The sequence below is a fragment of the Bombina bombina genome, chromosome 6 (genome assembly GCF_027579735.1).
Source record: "Bombina bombina isolate aBomBom1 chromosome 6, aBomBom1.pri, whole genome shotgun sequence".
Lineage (NCBI taxonomy): Eukaryota > Metazoa > Chordata > Amphibia > Anura > Bombinatoridae > Bombina > Bombina bombina.
This window is the reverse complement of record NC_069504.1, coordinates 784,514,792-784,542,763: the sequence shown is the minus strand read 5'-3', so window position 1 is coordinate 784,542,763 and position 27,972 is coordinate 784,514,792. Positions and strand designations below refer to the sequence as shown.

The window sequence follows — 27,972 nt, the reverse complement described above, 5'->3', positions numbered from 1 at the left end:
TCCCTTATATTAGATACACATAGAACTTGAGGCTCTATAGAGGCCTATATCACTTTACAGGGTAAACTAAGAGATTTATTAGTCAGCACCTAACAGTTTAAAGAACTTCTTGATTTTGATTGTTAGTATGACATAATATGCTGTATGTACTTGTTTACAGATGTTTAATCTTTAGCTTGTTTGTAGATATCTGTATTGTACTATGCAAACTTGGTGCTTGTTGCTTTTTGTATTGTTCAAACCTCAATAAAAAAAAAAAAAAAAAGGTTAAAGTTGTGCATTCGCCATACTCCTTTGCTGTTCCTGGACAGATAATAGACATTGATTGGTGGACAATATGGTATTTCTGATTGGTTTACCAGTAGTATCCTCTGGAGCAACAATGCATTAGGCCTGGGAGTGTAACTTATGGAAAAAAGAGATTTAATTTAAAAATAAAATGGTTTAATGAAGAGGATTTTATTTTTAGTTTCCTGTTTGCACTTTTATATCCATGCTGTAGATGTACAGAATAAGGGGCCAATTTATCAATGTCTGTCCGACATGATACGCTGTAGCATAACATGTCCGACAGACATAGCTGAATGTCGACAGCATACGCTGAATGTCTATATTATACATTGTCCCAGTATGAGATCATAATAGGCAACATTACCATACAGGATAGGATGCAATTTAGGAAGACCAACATACTGATTTGTGTTGACAAACACATGTCCATTCATACAGTGCTACAATAAAGATTGCGTTATAAAGGAGGAAGCTGCCAACTCATTAAACACGCTGGCTCAATGTTAAAGTGTAGGTAACAGGGAAGTAGGGGAGTGATAAGTCTCCAACCAAAAAAAGTGAGTGAGACTGTAAGGTAAAGACCCCATCCTCTCATCCATATTGCAAGGTCCCTTCGCTCCTCTACCCTATGCCACTTGGGAATAGCAAAGAGCCAGAGTTCCTCTGGGAGTAAGCATCCAGAAAGGTATAGGAATAGGGGGTTAGAGAGAGATATGTCGCACACCAGATGTTTGGGGAGAGATCAGTGACTCTTAGGCTTACATCTCAGATCCACAGGATCATGGCACACTCAGTCGCAGGAGGAGTAGATGTCGGCACCAGACTCCACAGGCGCCTAAAAAATTCTTACTGTCCATCTGTCTAAAAAGTCTATCTGTGCCAGATCACTGATGCATCGAGGCATCTGCGGAATTCCCACACAGCAGGACCAAACCGTCTGCGTCTGATGGTGCGTCTGTGTAGACAGCCTCACTTGGATGAGCAGTGTTATCTCCCCTACTGCTCTCATCGGTCACAGCCAGGAAGCTTGTTCATAGTGCTGCAGATCTGTGGGTTATGACCTTGTTGTCCTGCCCGCCTCTCAAGCTCAACACGAGAGAGGTATGATGTTTCTCCATCTTGTTGGATATCTTATGTAAGAGGGCTAAAATGTCGGACTCCATTGTAGGTTAGAATGGTCCTTTGCTGTCTTGAATCTTCTCGGTAAATACTTCTGGGTTCTGCCACACAGGAATTCCAAAATGATGATGTATAGTAAATATAGCAGATTATAACTGCTCTACCCAGCTAAATTCTAAAATTCTAACGGGGGGGGGGGGTAGATGAAAATGTGTCGTAGGCCTCCACATTGATTCTCACCCTGTTTTAGTTCTTCAGTTTGGAGGAACATAATAAGAGTAACATTGCTTGGCTCCGAAGCTGTTCCTTAGTGGGTATTTAGAATTGTAAGGCAGGATGAGATTGCATTAGTAAGATAATCTTCAGGCAGCTACTGGTTTTCATGACTGAACATGTCCGCTGCTTAGACACGCCCCCCCCCCCCCCCCCTTGTTTTATGATTTAAATTGTTTTACTTTTTAAAATTGTTCTTTTGTACATATGTTAAAGTGGAGGTTTTTTATAGAGGAAGTCTTTTTTTAAATATGTTTGTTGTTTGTTCTGTAGGTTTTTGAAGGCATTTTCATGATACCAGCATCTCACAATAGAACTCTTTCTGTGCACCATAAAGTGAACTGAAATTGGATAATTGCATCTGTTTTGCAAGCATGTTTCTTGTTTTTTGTCTGATGTGCAAGATATCATGTATTGCAGAGGTCAAGTCCTACAAAAAAAAGTGTGGAACTCCCCACCCCCCTCAAGGGTGTCCATACTTTGTTTTAACTCACATGGTGCATAGCCAGCTTAGCTTCAGTTCCTCACACCTGCCTTCATCCCCTCTACTTCCTTTCCAGGGTGGGCTGAGACTTCTGTGTCTAACAGCAACTCCAGACTCCTCCTCTGTCACAGAGTCTCCGCCACTTAAGGTTCAATAGTACAATATTTCTGAGGGGAGCTAAATAACCCCAGAGCAAGCCACACAGAAATGTAAGCACCATGTGTTCCACACAGTGCGGCATGATATAACAGCAGGTCCGCTGACAGGCTTGCATTTATTGTATATTGTAGGAAGTGTTACTGTCCATTACTAGAGGATCTCACTATCCCTCTAACAAGACTGTGCCCTGCTCCTCCCACCAGCTTTTTTTTTATTGAAGCATTTCAAATAGTGCAGGAACTCCGTTCCCATGCGTTCCCGCTCAACTACACGCGTGATTACCTTGTATCTAAGCCTCTGCAAACTTTACCCCTTATTTCAGTGCTTTTAACAGACTTGCATTTTAGCCAGTGCTGACTCATAAATAACTCCCAAGAGAGTGAGCACAATATTATCTATATGGCACACATGAACTAGCGCTGTCTAGCTGTGAAAAACTGTCAAAATGTCCTGAGATAAGAAGCATCCTTCAAGGTCGTAAAAATTAGCCTATGAGCCTACCTAGGTTTAGCTTTCAACAAAGAATACTAAGAGAACAAAGCTAATTTGATGATAAAAGTAATTTGAAAAGTAATTTAGAATTGCATGCCCTATCTGAATCATGAAAGTTTAATTTTGACTCGACTATTCCTTTAAATAAAAAAATCTAGTACTGTGAAAGAAATATTTTATGATCAGAGAAATACAAACAAAATATAAACTATAAGATATATAAGCATTGTTATGTAAATAGTTTTTCACTGTAAAATTATCATTTAACTGCCATCACTTTTTTTTTATTTAGTGCATATATATTCCTGCCATTACCAATCATTATAGACACAAGAAGATGAAAGGCTATAACCTAGGAAGTGACTCAGGAAATCAGGAAGTCAATGTATTATCTTGAAACTAAAATAATAGAAATTCTGCTATCAACAAAAATTATACTTTGCTCTTGTTTTTGCTTAAAGGAATATTAAGGAGCAACAATGAAATGCGCCAATTTGCTACAGCATTATTATTATTAAACTGAAGTATGTGTTTAACCCCTGCAAGCTGACTTTTAACTATGTGTTTACCCCTTTTGAGTGGGTTAAACTTATAGATTTTTTTTGGAAGCAATAGTGCAAAAAGATAATAAGAAAACATTATTTTACTTAATGGGATAGCCACTCCGCAAATGTGGAAATGTTAAAGGGATTATTCTGTTGTAAAAATAAAATGCTCTATTTTGTTAAAACATTGTAATTAACATTTACATTCTTAAAATATGTTTAATCCCTGTAATAGGAATTGGACAGTGATTAAAAACCGCATGCATATGCCACTTCTGATTTATTTACTGGCCATATCCAGTCCATGACTGACAATGCACCATGGTGTACAACTGACTTTTGCAGGGATTAAAAAATAGGGTATTTATTTTATACAAGACTGTCCATTTAAAGTGATAATAGTTTTTAAGTTTCATCAACCAGGATAATGATAATGTATTTGCTAATCATCCTAGTCACTAACTTTTTTCCCCTCTGAATTACCTATAAATTTATATTATTAAATGCTTATTTTTTATTCCTTCCTGCGTTTGCTCCGCCCACCCTCCCGCCATCTTCCTGGATTTTCATAGTGCAGTAGAGAACGCTCTCATTCTCTGCTGATGTGGGGAACATACCTCACGCATGCAGATGCTGTAATACTAGCAAAGTTAGCTCCATATGTAATAAGCTGTGGGCAGAGATTTCCTCAAAATTGGTAATGCGCATGCGTTGGTGGAACAAGCTTAAAAACCGGGACGTAGCAAACGCATGCCCAAAAGCACCATTTTTTTTTCTCTCGCCATCAAACATGCCAAATCGCCACGATTGTGATTGGCCAACAGCGAAAACTTTATTTTAAAAAAAAGGCATTTAGTGGCGGGGCTGCTGGAGCTGTTGCGTTAAGAATAATCAAGTAAGTTGGGATTTCAAGATTAGTTTTTTGATCAGATGTTTTGATCAGTGAACCAAATACTAATTTATAGAGTTATATCAATTGAGGATTAGCGAAGTTGGTGAATTTACAATCATTTTAAATACAATAAATACTTTACTATATGGCTAGAAAATATTAAATAAATAAAAGATCATATTTTGACATAAAAATGTAACATTGATGATCTAACATTAAAAGCAAATTTATAATAATTTGGCAAGTATACACCACTCTCTTTCTCCTGGCATTTAAACAGCAAATTTGAATTTCTTACTTGTTGTTCATGTATTTATTAATTACAGACAACATAGGGATGGCACTGGAATCCTACTTTCCCAGAATTCCCAAGGCAGCTTTTAAACCTAGCATTTGTAAACAAATTATACTTGGCACGCTAAAAACAATGAAAACTTCTCTTGGGACAAATTTCACTCAATGCCACTTATGCAGCCTACTTCCTCCTCTTTATTGAATTGTATTGGCATGCTTCCAACCTTTAAATGCCTACTGGGACTTATGCCCATATCCAAGATAAATCTCATCATTAAAAAGAAGGCTATTTATATTCATTTCCTCCTCGGGATGAAACCTTCATGTCTTCTTTTTATATTAGTATTTATATTCTTTGACAGGAAAAGAGGAGAGACCACACCAACAAAAGGAAAAAACATAAAAAGGTTGGTGCACAGCTTCCTAGTGGTTTTTACCCACTGGCATTTATGTTAAATATAAATACAGTATGATTGTCCTTTGCCTGACAAGATCACACGCAATGTTATTGTTTGGGATGGCACCTCCATTGTCTTTACTTACGTAATCTTGGATGGAGTAATTCACACAGATCCTTAACTAACTAGAACAGTTGTTGTTATGTAAGATGTGTTCCATCAATTATTTGATAAACAGATTCATTGCCTTTCTTAATAAGTATATCAGATAGATTAGTATACATATATAACCCATAAATAAACACACTTGAGATTTAAATTTTATATATATATATATATATACTGTATATATATATATATATATATATATATATATATATATATATATATATATATATATATATATATATATATATATATATATATATAGGCAAATGTATTCTTTAGTATCTAACTATGTAACTATGTAGGTGTGTGTGAATATATATACAGTATATATATATATATATATATATATATATATATATATATATATATATATATATATATATATATATATATATATATATATATATACTCACCAGCCACTTTATTAGGTACACCTATTCAATTGCTTGGTAACACAAATTGCTAATCAGCCAATCACATGGCAGCAACTCAATTCATTTAGGCATCTAGACGTGGTGAAGGCGACTTGCTGAAGTTCAAACTGAGCATCAGAATGGGGAAGATATGGGGATTTAAAGTAAATGTCAATTTTCAGCAATAAGTGCCCGTTTTTTAAAAATACTTTTAAAAACAGGGGCACTTTCATTGATGAAAGTTTTCATTGCACCGGATTTGTAGAAATATTTACCTTTTACTTCCCCAAAGCCGGATTGCAGATCCCAGCCTCAGTTCCTCTGTACAAACATCAGAAATGACAAAACCGGCTTTCTACAATCATGGCTTCCCCCCCCCCCCAGAGTGTCCATCTCGTAATGCCCGGCTGTGATTGGAGGAAACTTGTTTCGTCATTGCTGTGTTTGTACAGCAGGAAGAAGAATGCGGGGGATCGTCGATCCAGCTTTGCAGAAGTAAAAGGTAAGTATTTCTACAAATCCGGTGCAATATAAAGTTTCATTAATGAAAATGCCCATGTTTTTAAAAGTATTTTTAAAAACCGGGCACTCATTGCTGAAAATTGACATTCACTTTAAGTGACTTTGAATGTGGCATGGTGCCAGACGGGCTGGTCTTAGTATTTAAAAAACTGCTGATCTACTGAGATTTTCTCTAGGGTTTGCATAGAATGGTCCGGAAAAAAAACCATATCCAGTGAGCGGCAGTTGTGTGGACGAAAATGCCTTCTTGATGTCAGAGGTCAGAGGAGAATGGGCAGACTGGTTTGAGAGAATAGAAAGGCAACAGTAACTCAAATAACCACTCGTTACAACCAAGGTATGCAGAATACCATCTCTGAATGCACAACACGTCAAACCTTGTAGCAGATGGGCTACAGCAGCAGAAGACCACACCGGTGCCACTCCTGTCAGGAAACTGAGGCTACAATTCGAACAAGCTCACCAAACTTGAACAATAGAAGATTGGAAAAACGTTACCCAGTCTGATGAGTCTCGATTTCATCTGTGACATTCAGATGGTAGAGTCAGAATTTGGCGTAAACAACATGAAAGCATTGATCCATACTGCCTTATATCAACGGTTCAGGCTGTTGGTGGTGGTGTAATGGTGTGGGGGATATTTTCTTGACATAATTGAGCATAGTTTAAATACCACGGCCTATCTCAGTATTGTTATTGTTATTGTTGCTGACCATGTCCATCCATTTATGACTACAGTGTACCCATTTTCTGATGACTACTTCAAGCAGGATAATGCACCATGTCACAAAGATCAAATCATCTTAAGCTGGTTTCTTGAACATGACAATGAGTTCACTGTACTCCAATGGCCTCCACAGTTACCAAATCTTAATCCAATAGAGCACCTTTGGGATGTGGTGGAACGGGAGATTCACAAAATGGATGTGCAGCCGACAAATCAGAAGCAACTGAGTAATGCTATCACGTCAATATGGAAAAAAATCTCTGAGGAATGTTTTCAACACCTTGTTGAATCCATGCCACAGCAAATTATGGCAGTTCTGAAGGCAAAATGGGGTCCAACCCGGTACTAGCAAGGTGTACCTAATAAAGTGACTGGTGAGTATATATATATATATATATATATATATATATATATATATAATGCATACATTCAAATAAATATACAAAGTTTGTTTGTGAATATTGACGGAATTCAATGACATTACACTTGCATCATCGATGACATCATAACTGGAATCAAGTCTGACGTCATACATAGCTACTTAATTGCTCATATAACAAATAAGAATGGCAATAAGAAATATTTATAGTAACATTTTAAATGTAAGTAAAGTCTGGAAAAAATAAACAAATTAACAATATATTAAATATTTTGCAGCATACATATTGAAAACCTGTATATGTTTTTTTTTTTAATCCAGCAGTAGGTTACAAATAAATGAACACATTTTACATTAATAAGCAATGCATTTAAATATACTGTATATATGATGTTTGAATGGATTTACCTGTCAGGGCTGTGGTGACCGAAGGTTGATGACAAGAAGAGATATGCAGGCCCATTTATCAAAGGGCTTGCGGACCTGATCCGACACTGCGGATCAGGTCCGCAAGACCTCGCTAAATGCGGAGAGCAATACGCTCTCCGCATTTAACATTGCACCAGCAGCTCACAAGAGCTGCTGGTGCAACGCCGCCCCCTGCTGACTCGCGGCCAATCGGCCGCCAGCAGGGAGCTGTCAATCAACACGATCGTATTCGATCAGGTTGATGTCCGGCGATTCCTGTCCGCCTGTTCAGAGCAGGCGGACAGGGTTATGGAGCAGCGGTCTTTAGACCGCTGCTTCATAACTTGTGTTTCTGGCGAGTCTGAAGACTCGCCAGAAACACGGCCCTTCAAGCTCCGTACGGAGCTTGATAAATGGGCCTGATAGTAATAGTAATGAACAGACAGATAAGATGTAGACTTTATTGCAGAAAATAAATTTACAGGAGATCATAGATACTTGTCATGGTCAAAGACGGTATAATTTCTATGTGGTGCAAGTTTAGGTTTACACCACAAAAAAAGTTTCTTGTGTCATTACTGTCATTTTCTAATGTTTAGATTAAATGGTATGCTGGAACTCAGATGCAGTGATAATATCTTACAGGCCAGAAGATTGTGGCCTCAAAATGGACTGAACCTCTGTTTAGACATTTTCCTTTTTGTCATAGTAACTTGGTAAAGGAGCTCAGCAATGGACATAAGAAATATAGAGAAGTATTCATTTGAGCAGATGGTACTGATCAGAACAAACAGAGGGGAAGCATGGAACTATGGGACCAATAAGTCTGTCCACATTTCCTATAAAGTGTAAGCTTAATAAGTTCATAAGATAGACTTATGCTTATCCCAGGCATTCTTGAAGTCCCCTACAATGTTTGTTTGTACCACATCTAATGGAAGTTTATTCCACAAATCAACCACCCTTTCTGTGAAGAAGTGCTTCCACAAATTACTCTTGAACCATCTATCATTCAACTTGGGATCACGACCCTTTGTTTTGTTGGGGGTTTTTTGTGTGAAAAATTATTAGAGCCTTAACTTTATTAACCCTCTTAATATACTTAAAAGTTTCTATCACATTTTTCAAATCTTTCTCCTAATTTATATATGTTTAGGTCATTGGCTGTTTTTTTTGTAAGTTTTATTATTTAGACAATGTACCATTTTAGTTGCCCTTCTTTGAACAGATTCTGCTTTATTAAAGGGACATATGACCCAATTTTTTTTCTTTCATGATTTAGATAGAACATTAAATTTTAAAGGGACAGTCTACACCAGAATCTTTACTGTTTTAAAATATAGCTAATCCCTTTATTACCCATTCCCTAGTTTTTCATAACCAACACAGTTATATAAATACACTTTTTACCTCTTTTTATCTTGTATCTAAGTCTCTGCAAACTGCCCCCTTATTTCAGTTCTTTTGACAGACATCCATTGTAGCCAATCAGTGCTGGCTCATAGGAATGCGTGAGCACAGTGTTATCTATATGACACACATGAACTATCACCCTCTAGTGGTGAAAAACTGTCAAAATGCCCTGAGAGAAGAGGTGGCCTTCAAGGGCTTAGAAATTTGCATATGAACCTCCTAGGTTTAGCTTTCAACTAAGAATACCAAGAGAACAAAGCAACATTGGTGAATTGTTTAAAATTACATGCCCTATCTGAATCATGAAAGTTTATTTTGGACTAGACTTTCCCTCTAAACAACTTTCTAATTTACTTCTATTATCATATTTTCTTTGTTATCCTTATTTGAAAAGCAGACATGTAAATCTGAATACTGTGCACGTGTCTGCAGAACTATATGCCAGCAGTTTTGCAACAATGTTATACATTAGCAGGAGCACTGGATGGCAGCACTATTTCCTGTCATGTAGTACTTCAGGCATGTGCACGCTACCTACCTAGGTATCTCTTCAACAAAGAATAACATGAGAATTAAATAAATTTGATAATAGAATTAAATTGGAAACTTTTTTAAAAATTGTATACTCTATCTGAATTATGAAAGAAAACATTTTGGTTTAATGGATATATGGTCTTTAGAACTGCACACAATAATAAAGATGAGGCCTAGCTTCCGATATGTAATGTGAAATAAGAACCTTACTATTCGTGCATAAATACCTCTGACTGGGCAAACATTTATCTACTGGTCTTATTTGCTAGTGCTACAATATTGCATTGTTTACCAAATTTGAAATCATCTGAAATAATAATTCTCAAATCCTGTTCCTGTTTTGTAACAGCCAGAAAAGTGTAATTAAGTTTATAATTAACTTGCTTTTAGATTCGGTCATTTGTACAATCCTTAATTTTTTATATCACTTTTGATCCACTCCCTGTGTAACATTAAAGGGACAGTCTACACCAGAATTCTTATTGTTTTAAAAGATAGATAATCCCTTTTCTACCCATTCCCCAGTTTTGCATAACCAACACAGTTATATTTATATATTATTTACCTCTGTGATTATCTTGTATCTAAGCCTCTACACACTGCCCCTTTATTTCAGTTCTTTTGACAGACTTGCAGTTTAGCCAATCAGTGATAGCTCTCAGGTAACTTCACGTGCATGAGCACAGTGTTATCTATATGAAATACATGAAATAACACCCTCTAGTGGTGAAAAAACCTGTTAAAATGCATTCTTAAGAGGCGGCCTTCAAGGTCTAAGAAATTAGCATATGAACCTCCTAGGTTAAGCTTTCAACTAAGAATACCAAGAGAACAAAGTAAAATTGGTGATAAAAGTAAATTGGAAAATTGTTTAAAATTACATGCCCTATCTGAATCATGAAAGTTTGTTTTGGACTAGACTGTCCCTTTAACTCTATTACAATTTTTGGTATCATCTGCAAGCAGACATGCCTTCCTTTGTAGCACTTTGCTGTTATCGCTGATTAATATGTTAAACAAAACAGGCCCTAGAACTGAGCCCTGAGGAACTACACTAGTAACTGCCCCCTCCACTGAATGCATTCCATTTACTAAGACCCTCTGTTATCTATCCTTAAATCCACCATTCAACCCACTTTACAATTTTTTATTTTAAACCAATGAAATGCAGCTTATTAATTAGTTTACTGTTCTAGACAGTGTAGAATTATTTGCTGAAATCTAGATAAACTACATCTAAAGCTCCACCCTGGTCAAACATGTGGAGGATATGCATGTATCAAGAATGGCATGAAAGTTACCATGATATTTTTGTATCTTGACCCAGAAGTACATTATAAATAATTAACTTGGTGTTATGTCTTATTTAAGCCATGGACAGCACTATAGTAAAATTCAAGAGTTCTTTACTGCAAATGTATGCTCAGTCAGCTGTTAAGAGTGATGATGATAGCCGGATTAATGACCCAACTAAGGGACTCTCTGGCACCTCATAGAATAAATTGAATCCTTATCCCTGGAAACTACTCTTTGTCAGAGAGAGCTGGATTGGGGGTTGTGTTTGTTTAATGGTTATTGCTTGTTTTCCAAGTATTAGGCATGCATATGCATTGGGTTAATGAGATGAGGTTCTGTATAGATATGTGTGTGGTTTTCAATAAAATATATACAGATTTCACAATTAAGACTAAGTTGAATTAGTAGAATCTGGAGTATATTGTTTTAGGATATCTTTCCCTTTCATCTATATTGCTTGATTCTCCAGCAAGTCAAGTCTCGCACTAATTGTACGCTCAAAAACTGCTGCTGGACCACTCATGTCACCACTAATGGCTGCTGTCTTTGTCAAGAGAGAGCATTCAGATACCCTGAAGGTTACTTGTCAGTTGGACAAGTGAGTATATGAGGACCAGAGGAGGCAATCGGTTTACTCATTAGAGCTTCCGCAGGCTGTATCTAGTCTATGTGACGTGGGACCCAGGTTGTTTGTCAAATTTGGATTTTCTAATTCCTTTTAATCAGGAGTCTTAACTCCTGCTAATTCTTCAAGTATTTGCCGTTCCCCTTCTTTGTGCTTTGTACCTGCATTTGTATTTAAACCTGCTTTGGTTGCTGGACTTCTTTGGTCCAATTTATCAATCCCCGAACGGTACCAGAAACAGGAGTTAAGAAGCATCAGTCTTAAGAACTAGAACTAGCGGTCACTGAACTGCTTGAGCAATGTTAAATGCCAATAGCGTATGCTGTTGGCATTCAGCGATGTCTGATGTCCACCAGACATTGATAAATCAGCCCCCTAGACTGTTTTCAGAATGTCAATACCCTTCTTAACCATCACTGGCTTTGACCCCTTCTTGTCTGATTTGCTGGCTTGACATTGGTTTATCTTCTGATTCTGCTTTCTATTCATTTCATTACCATGCCATCCTACTCAAAATATCTTCAACCCTTCTTTTCTTCCTTCTAGAAGAACTTTCTCACTCACTTTTTTCTGGGTAGTATTAAATGTAAAAGAGTGCTTACACCTGTAAATTGGTTCCAAATTCTTATTCTTTAGTAGATATACTTCTGTATAAAGCCATCAAAAGACCCCTATGTCTGATGTAGCAAACAGAATAGTTGATTTCCAGCAGGTACTTTAGGCAAATAATAGGCACTAAAGTGAAGTGACAAGTCCATCAGGCCATGTGACAGGACCATTAAGTGCTAAATTGAAGTGGCTGGTTCAGCAAATTAGGCTCAGTAGCTACAGTAGGCAGGTAGTAGGCCCAAAGGGGGCAAGCAATTGCAAAGCACTATGGGAATGCTGATGTTCTTTTGTACAGTGCTTATGGAGTTTACTTTGAATGTCATGATTCTGGGCAGCTTTGAAAAGAGGTTTAATATAAAACTTGTTTTAAGACAAGGAGGGGCAACATACCAACAAGCACAGGCAAGACAATAAAGCATGCTCTGAGCTAACCTCTGATAACCTTACATAGAAAAAGTCCAGATTAAATGTGTTAAGACATAAACGCTATATGTGAATAATCTGCACTGCAAATTTGTTTGTCATAAAACCATGCAGAAGACAACCTGCACATCTCTTTTTAAGTTTAGGACAGTCTGAGCTCTGATACGTGACTATTAAAACAATGAAATACTAGCTAGTTTTCAATTTCTATTTTGCATTACAGTTTACCATTTTTTATATTGGCGCTGCATAAAAACCACACATAGAGGTCTATTTATCATATGTCTGTCGGACCAATATGCTCTCCGTATTCAGCATTGCACCAGCAGCTCACAAGAGCTGCTGGTGCAACGCCGCCCCCTGCAGACTCGCCGCCAGCAGGGGGGTGTCAATCAACCCGATCGTACTCGATTGGGTTGAATTCCAGGGGATTCCTGTCCGCCTCATCAGAGCAGGCGGACAGGGTTATGGAGCAGCGGTCTTTAGACCGCTGCTTCATAACTGGAGTTTCTGGCAAGCCTGCAGGCTCGCCAGAAACACGGGTCCTCAAGCTCCATTCGAAGCTTGATAGATAGGCCCCTTGGTCTAAAACATATGAAGGTGAATTGTGTTAACCAACAACTTCCCAGGCAAAGTGTTTTCAATAGAGATTTATTTGAACCTAAACCATACAAAAACATACAGATAAATAAATACTATTACATTCTGAAACTTTTACATTATCTTCTGTAACATAAGATAAGCATTAAATTAAGAATAAAAATGCTTCAGGAACTTAGTTTTCATTTAGAGTGTTAGAATCTGGAACTTCCTTGTTTTGTTTTAAAATTTGCATGAAAACTCGGGAATGATCGTAACAATTTACAATATAAATACAGAAAGAGAAGCTATCTACTCAGTAGCTTGCTCAGTGGAGAGTTACCACCTAGAAACAACCTCTTTTAACCCAACTGTGATTTTCACAGAGGAGAACTTTCCTGACGATACCAGTCTGGTCCTAACTAGCAAGGTTAATCCAGGCTGCACCTCACTCACAAGGCCGAATCAATCTTCTGGGGTTGCCATTTCCCTTGTTCAGAGGAGGATTAGACTGACCTTGTTAGGCAGGATCAAACTGATATACTTCAGGAAAGTTCTCCTCTGTGAAAAGCACAATTGGGCTAAAAGAAGCTACTCCCTGGTGGTAATTGGGCCATTGAACAAGTCACTGAGCTGTTGTTGGTTTTTGGAAGATTGCTTCTCTTTCTGTATGTGATTTTACAATCTAGTTGATGTACCCCCACTGGTTCTTATGCAAAGCAGTGTATGTGCTACCATATATTGTTTTATTTATTTTTGTAGTTCTGCTGCTGTAAACTATACTAAGGTTTTATTAAGTTTTTTGACACATCCTTCCGAAAACCTTAACCTTTACCATGTACCATGGTATTTAGAAAAAAGCTTTCTAGTATAGGCCGGAGAAAAACGATCCAGTATAGACTGACTTTGACCACACTTGTTGAGCCTCACAGGCAAAACTTTAAATTAATGTCTCACTCCAGAAAAATTGATTGTAGCTTGGTAAAAGTTAGAAAACTCTTTAAGTGTAACAACACATAAAGAGCAGTTCTGGGGTAGCACACACACCAGTAATCTGATGGATTACCCTATAAGTGATATCACGAGGACACAGAAAAAGTCTACCGTAGTCTGATTACAACTGATGTGTTTATGGCTTATAAAGGACAGGAACTCAGAACCTAAAGGGACAGACAAAATTTTGCTATTGTAAGATATAGGCCTAGATTACAACTGGAGCACTTTTGATGTATATATGTGTGTATGTATATATGTGTATGTATATGTGAACATATATACAGTACATATACACACACATATACAAATCCACACAATACTAATCACCGGAGAACTGGGTGAGATCGCTCATTGAGTGAAGCTTTATTGTGCTGTCACTACTTCACTGACGGACTTTGGTCCTTAAGTGCCGGTATTTGCTCCTACACCTGATATATGCCTGCTATTACGTTGCGGATACTGACATCCATACTATCATTACGCTTTACACAAGGCAATCTTAATGCATGAACTGCTTCACTATATAACTTTGAAGTTGCTGTTCACACTTAAAACCCTTCAAAAATAAAAGTCCTTGTTTAGAATCAGCCAGTAGGATGTAAGCAGCTCTCATCCTATTGGCTGATTTGAAATTTTCAGCCAATAGAAATTCAAGGCACCACAATATAAAAGGGGTATTGCATTCAATCTTCAGTGTGTGGAGGATGATCGCATGAAGTGGACCTCCAAGTTGCTGATGACGCTCCGGATCCGAGCATCAGAAGACCGCTCCACACCTCTGGCAAGAAGAAAGAAGATGATCCCACGATGGGTGAAGATGGATCTGCCTGGATGAAGACTTTTGTCCACCTGGAAGAAGATGGATGTCCAGACTTCAGTAATGGTGAGTACATTTTTTGTGGTTAGTGTTAGGTTTTTTTTTGTTTTTTTTTGGACTGTTATTTTTTTTTAATTAGGGATTTTTTTTATTTTCATGGGCAGTAAAAGAGCTGATTGCCCATACAAATGCCCCTTTAGGGTCAATGGGTAGATTAGGTTTTGTTTTAGTTAGGTCTTTTTTTATTTTGGGGGGTTGGGTGGGTGGGGGGGTTGTATTGTTAGGAGGTACTTTGTATTTTATTTGGTACAAGAGCTGTTAAAGGGACACTGAACCCAAATTTTTTCTTTCGTGATTCAGATAGAGCATGAAATTTTAAGCAACTTTCTAATTTACTCATATTATCAAATTTTCTTAATTCTCTTGGTATCTTCATTTGAAATACAAGATTGTAAGTTTAGATGCCCATTTTTGGTAAACAACCTGGGTTGTCCTTGCTGATTGGTGGATAAATTCATCCACCAATAAAACAGTGCTGTCCAGAGTACTGAACAAAAAAAGTTGCTTAAAATTGCATGCTCTATCTGAATCACAAAAGAAAAATTTTGGGTTCAGTGCCCCTTTAAACTTAGGGCAATGTCCTACAAAAGGCCCTTTTAAGGGCTATTTGTAGTTGATTTATAGATTAGGGGGTTTTATTATTTTGGTGTGGCTTTTTTATTTTAAACGGGGTATTAGATTAGGAATATTTTTATTTTTTTTGATAATTTCGTTTGTGATTTTCTGTAATCTTAGATTTTGTTATTTTGTGTAATTTTAGAGTTTGTTATTTTGTGTAATATAAGGTTTTGTTATTTTGTGTAATTTTAGAGTTTGTTATTTTTTGTAATGTTAGGTTGTTTTTGTTTCATAGTGTTAGGATTTTTTAATTTTGTAATTAAGATTTGTTTAAATGTTGGTATCTTTTATATTTTTAAAATAGTAACGTTAGGTTTATTTATAGTTTAATCTTAGTTATTTTTATTTCACAGGTTTTTATTTATTTTAAGGTAGTTATATTGTAACTTTAATTTAAAGTTAGGGGGTGTTAGGTTTAGAGGTTAATAGTTTAATTTAGTTTATTGCGATGTGGGGGGACAGCGGTTTAGAGGTTGCTTAGGTGTTAATGATGGGGGGGGCCGGCAGTTTAGGGGTTAATAGGTTTATTTAGGGAGTCACAATGTGGGGGTTGGCGGTTTAGGGGTTAATAGCTTTATTTAATGTTGGCGATGTGGGGGATGGCAGTTTAGGTGTTATTAAACTAGGAGTTTATGTTAGGGTGTTAGGTTTTTACAAAACTTTCTTTTTTTCAATGGGGAATGGGTTAAGATAATGCGATCGCCATTTCGCATTCGCAGGTGTTAGGTTTTTTTCCTACATTTTTTTCTCTATTGATCTCTATGGGGGAATACGTGTGCGAGCACGCAAAGTCAAAACTTTTTTTTGTGCACGACAAAAGAAAGTTTTAGGGTGACTTGTAATACCGGCAGTATAGAAATAGCGGTAAGGCCCCGTTTCGCACTGTGTATACACTACAGCTATACCGCACAACTTATCTATGTTAATGTAAATAAAAGTTAAGTTTTACTTTTTTAAAGAAAAAAGCCTGTGAGTTATCTTTCATTTTGGGCCTGCATTTTGTAGAGCATTTCTCATTTACGGCTCATCACAAAGTTAATAAACAACGCAATCCCATTCCATATAAACTTAAAAACGCAGATCTTTATTAAGCTCTCATGTTTTTTCTTTCTATACAGTGATTATATGTTTTCTTAAAGGGACATATAACCCAGAATTTTCTTTCATGATTCAGACAGACCATACATTTGTAAACAACTTTTCAATTTACTTCTATTATCAAATTTGCTTCATTCTCTTGGTATCCTTATTTGAAGGAGCGGCAATGCACTACTGGAAGCTAGCTGAAGACATCGGTAAGCCAATCACGAGATGATGGTATGTAGAGCCTCCAATCAGCAGCTAGCGCCCAGCTCCTGAGCCTACCTAGGTATGCTTTTCAACAAAGGCTACCAAAAGCGTGAAGCAAATCAGATAATAGAAGACAATTGGAAAGTTGTTTAAAATAGTATGCTCTCTCTGAATCATGAAATAATTTTTTGGGGTTTCATGTCCCTGTAATTTTTAGCCAAACATATAGGTAAACATGGCATTGTAATTAGGAGAATGTTTATTTGTTAAAGTTAAAATCATGTACAGTAAATAATTAATATCACAAAACTTCTAGTAAAGGGACATGGTACTCAAAAAATAAATGAGAAGGAACAGCAGCTAAAGGACATGAAACCCACACATTTTCTTTCATGATTAAGGTAGAACATACAATTTTAAACAACTTTCCAATTTACTTATATTTGCTTCATTCTCTTGGTATCCTTTGTTGAAGGATCAGAAATGCACTACTGGGAGCTGGCTGAACAACCAATGGCAAGAGGTATATATGTACAGCCATCAATCAGCAGCTAGCTCTGAACTCCAGAGCCTACCTAGGTATGCTTTTTAACAAAAGGATACAAAGAGAACTAAGCAAATTAGATAATAGAAATAAATTGGAAAGTTATTTAAAATTATATGTAATATCTATCTGAATCATAAAGGAAATTTTGGGTTTCATGTGCCTTTAACTATGATAAAAAATATATTAGCACTGTTTGTTATTGAGACCTTCCACATAAAATGTTCTACAACAGAAACAAAGAAAAGTACATCAAAAGGGGTAGTATATTAAGGCAATGGGCCGAATTATCAAGCTCTGAATGGAGCTTGATGCCCCTGTTTCTGTTCTTAAGATCGCTGCTCCATAACTGGCCCGCCTGTACTTAGGCTGCGGACATCAATCCGCCCGATCCTATACGATCGGGCTGATTGACACTCCCTGCTTATGCAATAGGATCGGGCTGATTGACACCCCCAGCTTATGCAATACGGTCTGGCTGATTGACACCCCCTGCAGGGGGCAACATTGCACAAGCAGTTCATAAGAACTGCTTGTGCAATGATAAATGCCGACTTCATATGCTGTCGGCATTCATCGATGTCTGTCGGACATGATCCGCTGAGCAGATCATGTCGGACAGACCGATGATAAATCGGCCCCTATGTATAGAGTGAGAAGAATCTCATTTACTTGATGGTTGTCTCCTTAGCACAAATGCATTAACTGTAAATACATTCCTGTAAATGGAGTAAAAAGAAAGAAAAAAAGATTTAGGTTTATATTTTTTTAACAGCCTGTAAAAATGGTGATAATATTACATATGTGTTTTTTTTAGAGGGGGTCTATGATATTATTTTGTATATGTTTCATAAAAATGTATTTATTTTTTCTCTTGCAGATACAAATCACCAGATTTTTGAAGACTCTGGTTTCACAAACATATGTGCCTATCGCTTTTTGGACCCCAAGACTAAAGGACTTGCATTACCAGAGATGTTAGAAGATCTAGAGGTAGACCATATAATATTACCATATTTAATTACCATATTTAATAAAGAGTGATCAGCTATTCTGCAAACATCAAAGCAATGTTCTTAAGGACATTCTTAGGGACACAAAAAAGTGTGTTTTATATGTACGTTTCACAAATTATCCACTGCATTGCAAAAGATCTGCATGGAAAATAAAAGTTCTTAAAGCATTTTTAAGAACAATATCAATTGTTTTGCAGCATTTGGACACACCAATTGAAAAGCCACTTTATTTTTGTGTTTATGTTTATTCATTTACTGTGGCCAGTTAGGAACAGATATACATGACTTCCTGTACATATTATTGCACAGTCTGCCCATCCTGATAACCTAAAAGATGCATTTAGATGGGCTAGTAGTGGTGCGGATGGAAACAGATTGCAATAGATAAAAGTGATGACTAACAAACTCCTTTAAAAAACAGATCTTAATTACATCAGTACTGTTAGTGACAATCACAACAAAGTTAGTCAGACTTACAAATAAATATTAAAAATAAGAATGAATAACACGTCATTTGTAGATATTGATGCCTTGAAGTGACTTTTCCTGCAAATACCCTGAACTGTACATACTATCATGTAGTCAACCCATCTACATGTGTATATGTCCCTATACATTTGTAAATGTGTGTCCTGTTCCGCTTTATACAGCCTCTTCAATATGGTTGAACATAGCTTTAATGAATCAATATGTTAATAAACCAATAGAATATCTCATGTAGTCATTTCAGAGTGTTTAATATATGTGCAAGTTAGAAACATAGACATTGATGGCAGATAAGAGCCATAGGCCCAGCAAGTCTGCACAATATTTCCTAAAACTATAAACTTATATAATTTGTAGGATAGCCTTATGCTTGTCCCAGGCATTTAAACAGTCCCCCAACAGTGTATGTCTTTACTACCGCTTGTGGAAGTTTATTCCATGAACCAATCACCCTTTCTGTAAAGAAGTGCTTCCTCAAGTTATTCCTGAATCTACTACCCTATAGCTTGATATCATGACCCCTTGTTCTTGAATTTTTCATTTTAGGTAAAATACTCACAGCCTCAGCTTTACTAAGCCCTTTAATATACTTGAAAGTTACTATCATATCACCTCTTTTCCTTCTCTCCTCTAAGCTATACATATTTAGGTCATTGAGCCTCTCCTGGTACGTTTTATTTTTTAGACCATGTACCATTTTGATAGCCCTCCTTTGCACAGATTCAAGTTTGTTAATATCCTTCTGAAGATTTTGGGGCCTATTTATCAAGCCGTCAACTGCAAATACGCTGGAATTCCACAGCTTAATTGTGGAAAGCTTGAATCGCCTCATTTATCAAAGCCTACAGACTGGCAAAAGTAGAATTTTGTGATGTAACATACGATCCGCCGAACATACGATCCGCCGGTCTCAGCCCGACACAGATCGATGCTTACGTCACTACAGATGTTCCGAATGGAAGTTCGGCACTATCTGACTACTTTTGCAAATTATCAAATTTCTACCAGGTACGCTCGGCACTATTCCGGCCCAGTGTACCTGCTTTTCAATCCGCCGCCCTGGAGGCGGCTGATGCCATAGGAATCAATGGGAGTCTGAAAGCAGCAAAGCTTATGTTTGCTGCTGCCAGATATCCCATTGATTCCTATGGGAGAATAAAAGTTATGTTTACACCTAACATAAACCCTGAGTCTAAACACCCCTAATCTGCTGCCCCAACACCGCCATCACCTGCTTTATACTTATTAACCCCTAATTTGCCACCCCTAACATCGCCGCCACCTACCTACATTTATTAACCCCTAATCTGTCGCCCCCAACGTCGCTGCCACTATATTAAAGTTATTAACCCCTAAACCTAAGTCTAACCCTAACCCTAACACCCTCTAACTTAAATATTATTTAAATAAATCTAAATAAAATTACTATCATTAACTAAATTATTCCTATTTAAAACTAAATACCTGTAAAATAAACCCTAAGCTAGCTACACTATAACTAATAGTTACATTGTAGCTAGCTTATGGTTTATTTTTATTTTAAAGGCAAGTTTGTATTTATCTTAACTAGGTAGAATAGTTATTAAATAGTTATTAACTATTTAATAACTACCTAGCTAAAATAAATACAAATTGACCTGTAAAATAAAACCTAACCTAAGTTACAATAACACTACACTAAAATTAAATAAATTAACAACAATTAAATCAATTAAATTAAATTAGCTAAAGTACAAAAAAACAAAACACAAAATTACAGAAAATAAAAAACAAATTACAGATATTTAAACTAATTACACCTAATCTAATAGCCCTATTAAAATAAAAAAGCCCCCCCAAAATAAAAAAACCTAGCCTAAACTAAACTACCAATAGCCCTTAAAAGGGCCTTTTGCGGGGCATTGCCCCAAAGTAATCAGCGCTTTTACTTGGAAAAAAAATACAAACAACCCCCCCAACAGTAAAACCCACCACCCACACAACCAACCCCCCAAATAAATTACTAACTAAAAAAAACTAAGCTCTCCATTGCCATGAAAAGGGCATTTGGATGGGCATTGCCCTTTAAAGGGCAGTTAGCTCTTTTGCAGGCCCAAAGCCCTAACCTAAAAAATAAACCCACCCAATACACCCTTAAAAAAATGCTACCACTAACCCCATGAAGATTCACTTACCGGGAGACATCTTCATCTAAGCGGCAAGATGTCCTCAACGAAATCCAGCAGAAGTGGTCCTCCAGACAGGCAGAAGTGGTCCTCCAGACGGGCAGAAGTCTTCATCCAGACGGCATCTTCTATATTCATCCTTCCGACGCGGAGCTGCTCCATCTTCAAGACATCCGGCGCGGAGCATCCTCTTCCAACGACGTCTTCTTGCTGAATGAATATCACTTTAAGTGACGTCATCCAAGATGGCGTCCCTTCGATTCCGATTGGCTGATAGAATTCTGATTGGAACAGCCAATAGAATGCCAGCTAAATCCTATTGGCTGATTGCATCAGCCAATAGGATTTTTTATACCTTAATTCCGATTGGCTGATAGAATTCTATCAGCCAATCGGAATCGAAGGGACTCCATCTTGGATGACGTCACTTAAAATGATATTCATTCAGCAAGAAGACGTTGTTGGAAGAGGATTCTCCGCGCCGGATGTCTTGAAGATGGAGCCGCTCCGCGTCGGAAGGATGAAGATAGAAGATGCCGTCTGGATGAAGACTTCTGCCCGTCTGGAGGACCACTTCTGCCGGATTCGTTGAGGACATCTTGCCGCTTGGATGAAGACGTCTCCCGGTAAGTGAATCTTCATGGGGTTAGTGTTAGAATTTTTTTAAGGGTGTATTGGGTGTGTTTATTTTTTAGGTTAGGGACTTTGGGCAGCAATAGAGCTAAATGCCCTTTTAAGGGCAATGCCCATCCAAATGCCCTTTTCAGGACAATGGGGAGCTTAGGTTTTTTTAGTTAGTAATTTATTTGGGGGGTTGGTTGTGTGGGTGGTGGGTTTTACTGTTGGGGGGGTTGTTTGTATTTTTTTTCCAGGTAAAAAAGCTGATTACTTTGGGGCAATGCCCCGCAAAAGGCCCTTTTAAGGGCTATTGATGGTTAAGTTTAGGCTAGGGTTTTTTTTTATTTTGGGGGGCTTTTTTATTTTGATAGGGCTATTAGATTAGGTGTAATTAGTTTAAATATCTGTAATTTGTTTTTTATTTTCTGTAATTTAGTGGGGGGGGTTTGTACTTTAGCTAATTTCATTTAATTGATTTAAATGTTGTTAATTTAGTTAATTTATTTAATTGTAGTGTAGTGTTAGGTGTTATTGTAACTTAGGTTAGGTTTTATTTTACAGGTAAATTTGTATTTATTTTAGCTAGGTAGTTATTAAATAGTTAATAACTATTTAGTAACTATTCTACCTAGTTAAAAATAAATACAAACTTGCCTGTGAAATAAAAATAAACCCTAAGCTAGATACAATGTAACTATTAGTTATATTGTAGCTAGCTTATGGTTTATTTTACAGGTAAGTATTTAGTTTTAAATAGGAATAATTTAGTTAATAATATTAATTTTAATTTAGATGTATTTAAATAATATTTAAGTTAGGGGGTGTTAGGGTTAGACTTAGGTTTAGGGGTTAATACATTTAGAATAGTGGCGGCGACGTTGGGGGCGGCAGATTAGGGGTTAATAAATGTAATGTAGTGGCGGCGGTGTAGGGGGCAGCAGATTAGGGGTTAATCTGCGGTGGGCTCCGGGAGTGGCGGTTTAGGGGTTAATAAGTTTATTTTGTTGCGGCGGGGTCCGGGAGCGGCGGTTTATGGGGTTAATAAGTTTATTTCGTTGTGGCGCGGTCTGGGAGTGGCGGTTTAGGGGTTAATAACTTTATTCAAGTTGTGGTGGGCTCCAGGAGCGGCGGTTTAGGGGTAAAACAGTGTAATATAGTGTGGGTGCTTGGTGACAGTATACCAATAAAACTGGGGAAAAGCTGAAGAGCAGCGAGATCGATGACTGTTAGTTAACAACAGTCCGCTGCTCATCGCCCCGTACTTGGTGCGTGGCTTTTTGACAGCTTTTTTGGTAACTTTGGAGAGCATATTCAGGTCCGCAGCAGCGATGTTAGGCGATCTTAGGCAAGCGTATTGGTGCCGTCGAATGCAAGTAAGTTGACGGCTTGATAAATAGGCCCCATGGCCTCCAGAACTGCACACAATACTCAAGATAAGTCCAAACTAATGATCTGTAAAGTGGCATAAGATCCTTACTATTTCTGTTGCAAATATCTCTACCAATAAATCCAAGCATTCTGCTGCATTGTTTACTAAATTTTAAATAATCTGAAATAATAATTCCCAAGTCCCGTTTCTTATTTGTAACAGTCAAGAACGTGTCAATGAGTCTGTAATTAATGTTTGGATTTTTCTTCCCAAAATGCATAATTTTATACTTTACAGTGTTAAACTTAAGATCCCAGTCATTTGTCCAATCCTTCAAATGTTGTATTTCACTTCTCATTTTGTCTATCCCTCTTGGAACATCTACTCTATTACAGATTGTGTTTCATCTGCAAACAGACATCCTTTCCCCTGTAGCCCTTTGCTGATATCTACTCTGATAAATATGTAAAACAAAACAGGCCCCAGAACTGACCCCTGTGTTTGGAAATAGACCAGAAATTGCGTTAAAGTTGCCCAAAAATACCTTTCGAGGATGTATCAATTGTCTAGTTGTTTAATTTAAAAAGCCAAAATTGGTCTAGAAAAAATGTATTGTGATCACCAAGAACTTTACGGCTTCATAGGGAAAATATGGCTTTTATCGAGAATCCAAAAAGAAAAAGTACAGGAATTAGCTGAAAATGTGCTATTGTGATTGAAGCAAATCGAAAAGTAGCTTTTTCGGGATGAAAAAAGGGCCAAAAAATGCTACTCCTGATAGATTGTGATTGAGGCATATATTAGTTGCTAAATTTTGAACAAATAAGTATAAAGTTCTAGTATACATAAAGCAATGTGTGCAGCCATGTTGTAATCTAGGTTTCCTTCTCTGCTGAGACTAATTAGGGACAGTCAGGGATCACTAGTGTGTGCAACTAATGAAGGTGTGGAATATGGCAATGTTAAGATTTGTATTTTGGAAAGCCCACAATTTTCAGAATTAAAATAGGGGACAAAAAATAATATGGAAAGGATAGCACAAAGATTTTTTTTAGTAAATATAATTAAACATTTTATATTACAAACTCACAGTGTTTAATGTCATGAAGGTAAATAAAAAAGTTTTATTGCTCTGTATGTGTGGATACTTGTGGGTGGATTCCAATCTCTCCAAACCCGTTTTTTCGTCTCCGAATCTTTTTTTTTTTTTTTTTTTAGTGAGTAATCACAATCGTTAACTCCATTTCCATAAAATGCATAGACAGCAATGGCTTCTAAGATTACAATTCTACCGACCATGGGTTTTGCACTTTATTTTCGTTACAAAAAACAAATTCTATACACAAAGGGTGTTGATAAAGTGCAAAACTGGCCTTTTCGACATGTTTGAAAGTATTCAAGGACACTTTGTGAAATAATTCTATTATGTTGCCACTGTCCAATATACTTTGAAATGGTCACAGACGCCATTTTAGATGTATATATCAATATACGGTCTAGAGTTATTAAACCTATGTTCAGCACTATTGTATAGTCCATCAGTAGTGTACAGGACAGGCATTTACATATGTGCAGTGCTCAGCATAAATGAGTACACCCCAACAGATTTGTCAGAAAACCTTTACTTACCTTTCAGAAACAACATATTCTTTGGGACACTATACTACAAAATATTCCCACAAATGCGGGCCATTGATTGCAACCAAGATTTGTTAATTTGCACCAACAACAAAGTATTTTTTCTAACAAATTCATTCAAGACCATGTTGCAAAAATGAATACACCCCAATGAAAGTTATATGAGCAAAGCTAAATGTCTGACAACAAATTCCTAATTAACAAGAATTCAACTACAGGCGAGTCTAATTATTCATTAAACAGATGTCAAGCAGTCAGTTGATTATAAAAGGGCGTTACTTACCAAACAAAACCCCTTCCCATGTCATGCTGTCAGCAATGGCACCACATGGAAGAGAAATGTCACAAGGCCTGAGAAAGAAAATAATTTCTTTATACAAGAAAGGTGAAGGCTACAAGAAGATCAGCAAAGCTCTACTTATCAGTCAGAATACTGTAGCAAAAGTGATACAAAAATGTAGCAACGATGGAACTGCAACCATCTCACAGAGACGTCCAGGCCATCCACGGAAGTTAACACCTCGACAGGAGCGCCTTCTGATAAGAAGGGTTGAAGAAAATCGCCATGCAAGTTCACTGCAAATAGCTAAAGAAGTAGAAAGCCAAACTGGGGTGATTGTTTCCCGTGACACAATACGGTGTACACTGCAGAGGAATGGCATGCATGGGTGTCATACACAAAGTAAGCATCTCCTAAAGCCCATGCACACAAAAAGCCTGCTTAAAATTTGCCATGACACATGCTGAAAAGAAGACTACTGGGACTCTGTACTCTGGAGTAATGAGACCAAGATAAATGTTTTTGGAACTGATGGCTTCAAAACTGTATGGCGTTGCAAAGGTGAGGAGTACAATGAAAAACACATGGTGCCTACAGTGAAACATGGTGGTGGCTGTGTCCTTCTGTGGGGCTGCATGAGTGCTGCTTGTGTTGGGGAGCTGGATTTCATTGATGGTATCATGAATTCACAGATGTACTGCTCTATTTTGAAAGAGAAGATGCCACCATCACTCCGTGCCCTTTGTCGTCGTGCAGTTTTCCAACATGACAATGATCCAAAACACTCATCTAAGGCCATTGTTGCATTTCTGAAGAAGAACAGGGTGAAAGTGATGCAGTGGCCAAGTATGTCTCCTGATCTGAACCCAATCGAACACTGATGGGGAATTCTGAAGAGACAAGTTGAGCATCACTCTCCATCCAGCCTCCAGGCTCTAAAAGAGATCGTTCTTGAAGAATGGAAAAAGATAGATATTACAATATGTCGCCAACTTGTTCATTCCATGCCTAGAAGACTTAGTGCTTGTGATATAAATGTGATATGGCAGGCCATATAGAGTGTAATGAATGTGAACTAGTCTTCTTGGCCTATATGAATCTATGTAGTGATTAAAGATATCCTGAGTTGCTGACATGGCATAGACTTGAAGCTTATATATAACTTGTATTGATTTAATAAATGCTGAACAAAACAATATGTATTCTAAAAGAACAAATGACTCATCTGTGGTTGAGACATTTGTTGCACCGGATACATCTGGACAGGAATAAGAAAAACATAGACAGTTTTGCAAAAACTATTGTATGAATTAGTATTATTAGAGTGTATATAAAGGATCTGGGACCTTAGATTCATTGGATTCTCTATTCATGGCCAAAGGTGCCGCTTGGATATTAAGCTGAAACTCCCAGATCTCCAATATTGTTCGGGAATCCCCAGCCAAAGTGGAACATATATGATGCATGATTTGGGGATGTAGTGATTTATTTTATTTTTATATTAACATGTTGTTATTATACATTATTGTTTAAGACTGTTCTTTTCTTTTGTGAATAAACTATTATACCTATTAAGTTTTGCAAGGAGTTCAATTATTGCTTTTAGCATATGTATTAATGTATGCATTTTATTGGGCAATACAGTGCTGTCCTTACAAATCATGGAGGTCATACAAAATACTAGATGTAGTAGTTTTTGTTGTGGGGTGTATTCATTTGTGCATCACCTACTTTGAGTAAACCTGAAGATTTTGTGATCTAAGTTATATTATTAACCTTACTTTCATGTAATGAGCTAAAAAAAATGTTCTATAAAACTCAGTTTTGTCAAAATTCTGGAAATTGTTCTTGTGTTCATTGAGATACTGATTAAAATCTTACTTTTCAAAAAGGGTGTACTCATTTATGCTGAGCACTGTATATGTATTTAATTCACATATAAATGATATCTTGTATGGCATCTGCAGGAAATGTGCAAAAATTGAAATCACAACTTAAAAATCTAGGGCCTAGATTTAGAGTTTGGCGGTAGCCGTGAAAACCAGCGTTAGAGGCTCCTAACGCTGGTTTTAGGCTACCGCCGGTATTTGGAGTCACTCAAAAAAGGGTCTAACGCTCACTTTCCAGCCGCGACTTTTCCATACCGCAGATCCCCTTACGTCAATTGCGTATCCTATCTTTTCAATGGGATCTTTCTAACGCCGGTATTTAGAGTCGTTGCTGGAGTGAGATTTAGAGCTCTTACGACAAAACTCCAGCCGCAGAAAAAAACCAGGAGTTAAGAGCTTTTTGGGCTAACGCCGGTTCATAAAGCTCTTAACTACTGTGCCCTAAAGTACACTAACACCCATAAACTACCTATGTACCCCTAAACTGAGGTCCCCCCACATCGCCGCCACTCGATTAAATTTTTTTAACCCCTAATCTGCCGACCGCCACCTACGTTATACTTATGTACCCCTAATCTGCTGCCCCTAACACCGCCGACCCCTATATTATATTTATTAACCCCTAACCTGCCCCCCACAACGTCGCCGCCAGATACCTACAATTATTAACCCCTAATCTGCCGACCGCAAAGCGCCGCCACCTACATTATAGCTATGTACCCCTAATCTGCTGCCCCTAACACCGCCGACCCCTATATTATATTTATTAACCCCTAATCTGCCCCCCTCAACGTCGCCTCCACCTGCCTACACTTATTAACCCCTAATCTGCCGAGCGGACCGCACCGCTACTATAATAAAGTTATTAACCCCTAATCCGCATCACTAACCCTATAATAAATAGTATTAACCCCTAATCTGCCCTCCCTAACATCGCCGACACCTAACTTCAAACATTAACCCCTAATCTGCCGACCGGAGCTCACCGCTACTATAATAAATGTATTAACCCCTAAAGCTAAGTCTAACCCTAACACTAACACCCCCCTAAATTAAATATAATTTAAATCTAACGAAATTAATTAACTCTTATTAAATAAATTATTCCTATTTAAAGCTAAATACTTACCTGTAAAATAAATC

The 27,972-nt window shown here is 37.3% G+C and overlaps 1 protein-coding gene across 1 annotated transcript in view; it reads left to right on the top strand.

The window, feature by feature from the left end:
* The window catches only part of LOC128664610 (aspartate aminotransferase, cytoplasmic-like), a 231,497-nt gene that overhangs the window by 46,842 nt on the left and 156,683 nt on the right, over window positions 1–27,972 (top strand). Inside the window, exon 5 of the mRNA XM_053719426.1 lies at window positions 18,263–18,361. Coding sequence (XP_053575401.1) covers window positions 18,263–18,361 — 99 coding nt within the window. The remainder of the gene's footprint in view (window positions 1–18,262; window positions 18,362–27,972) is intronic.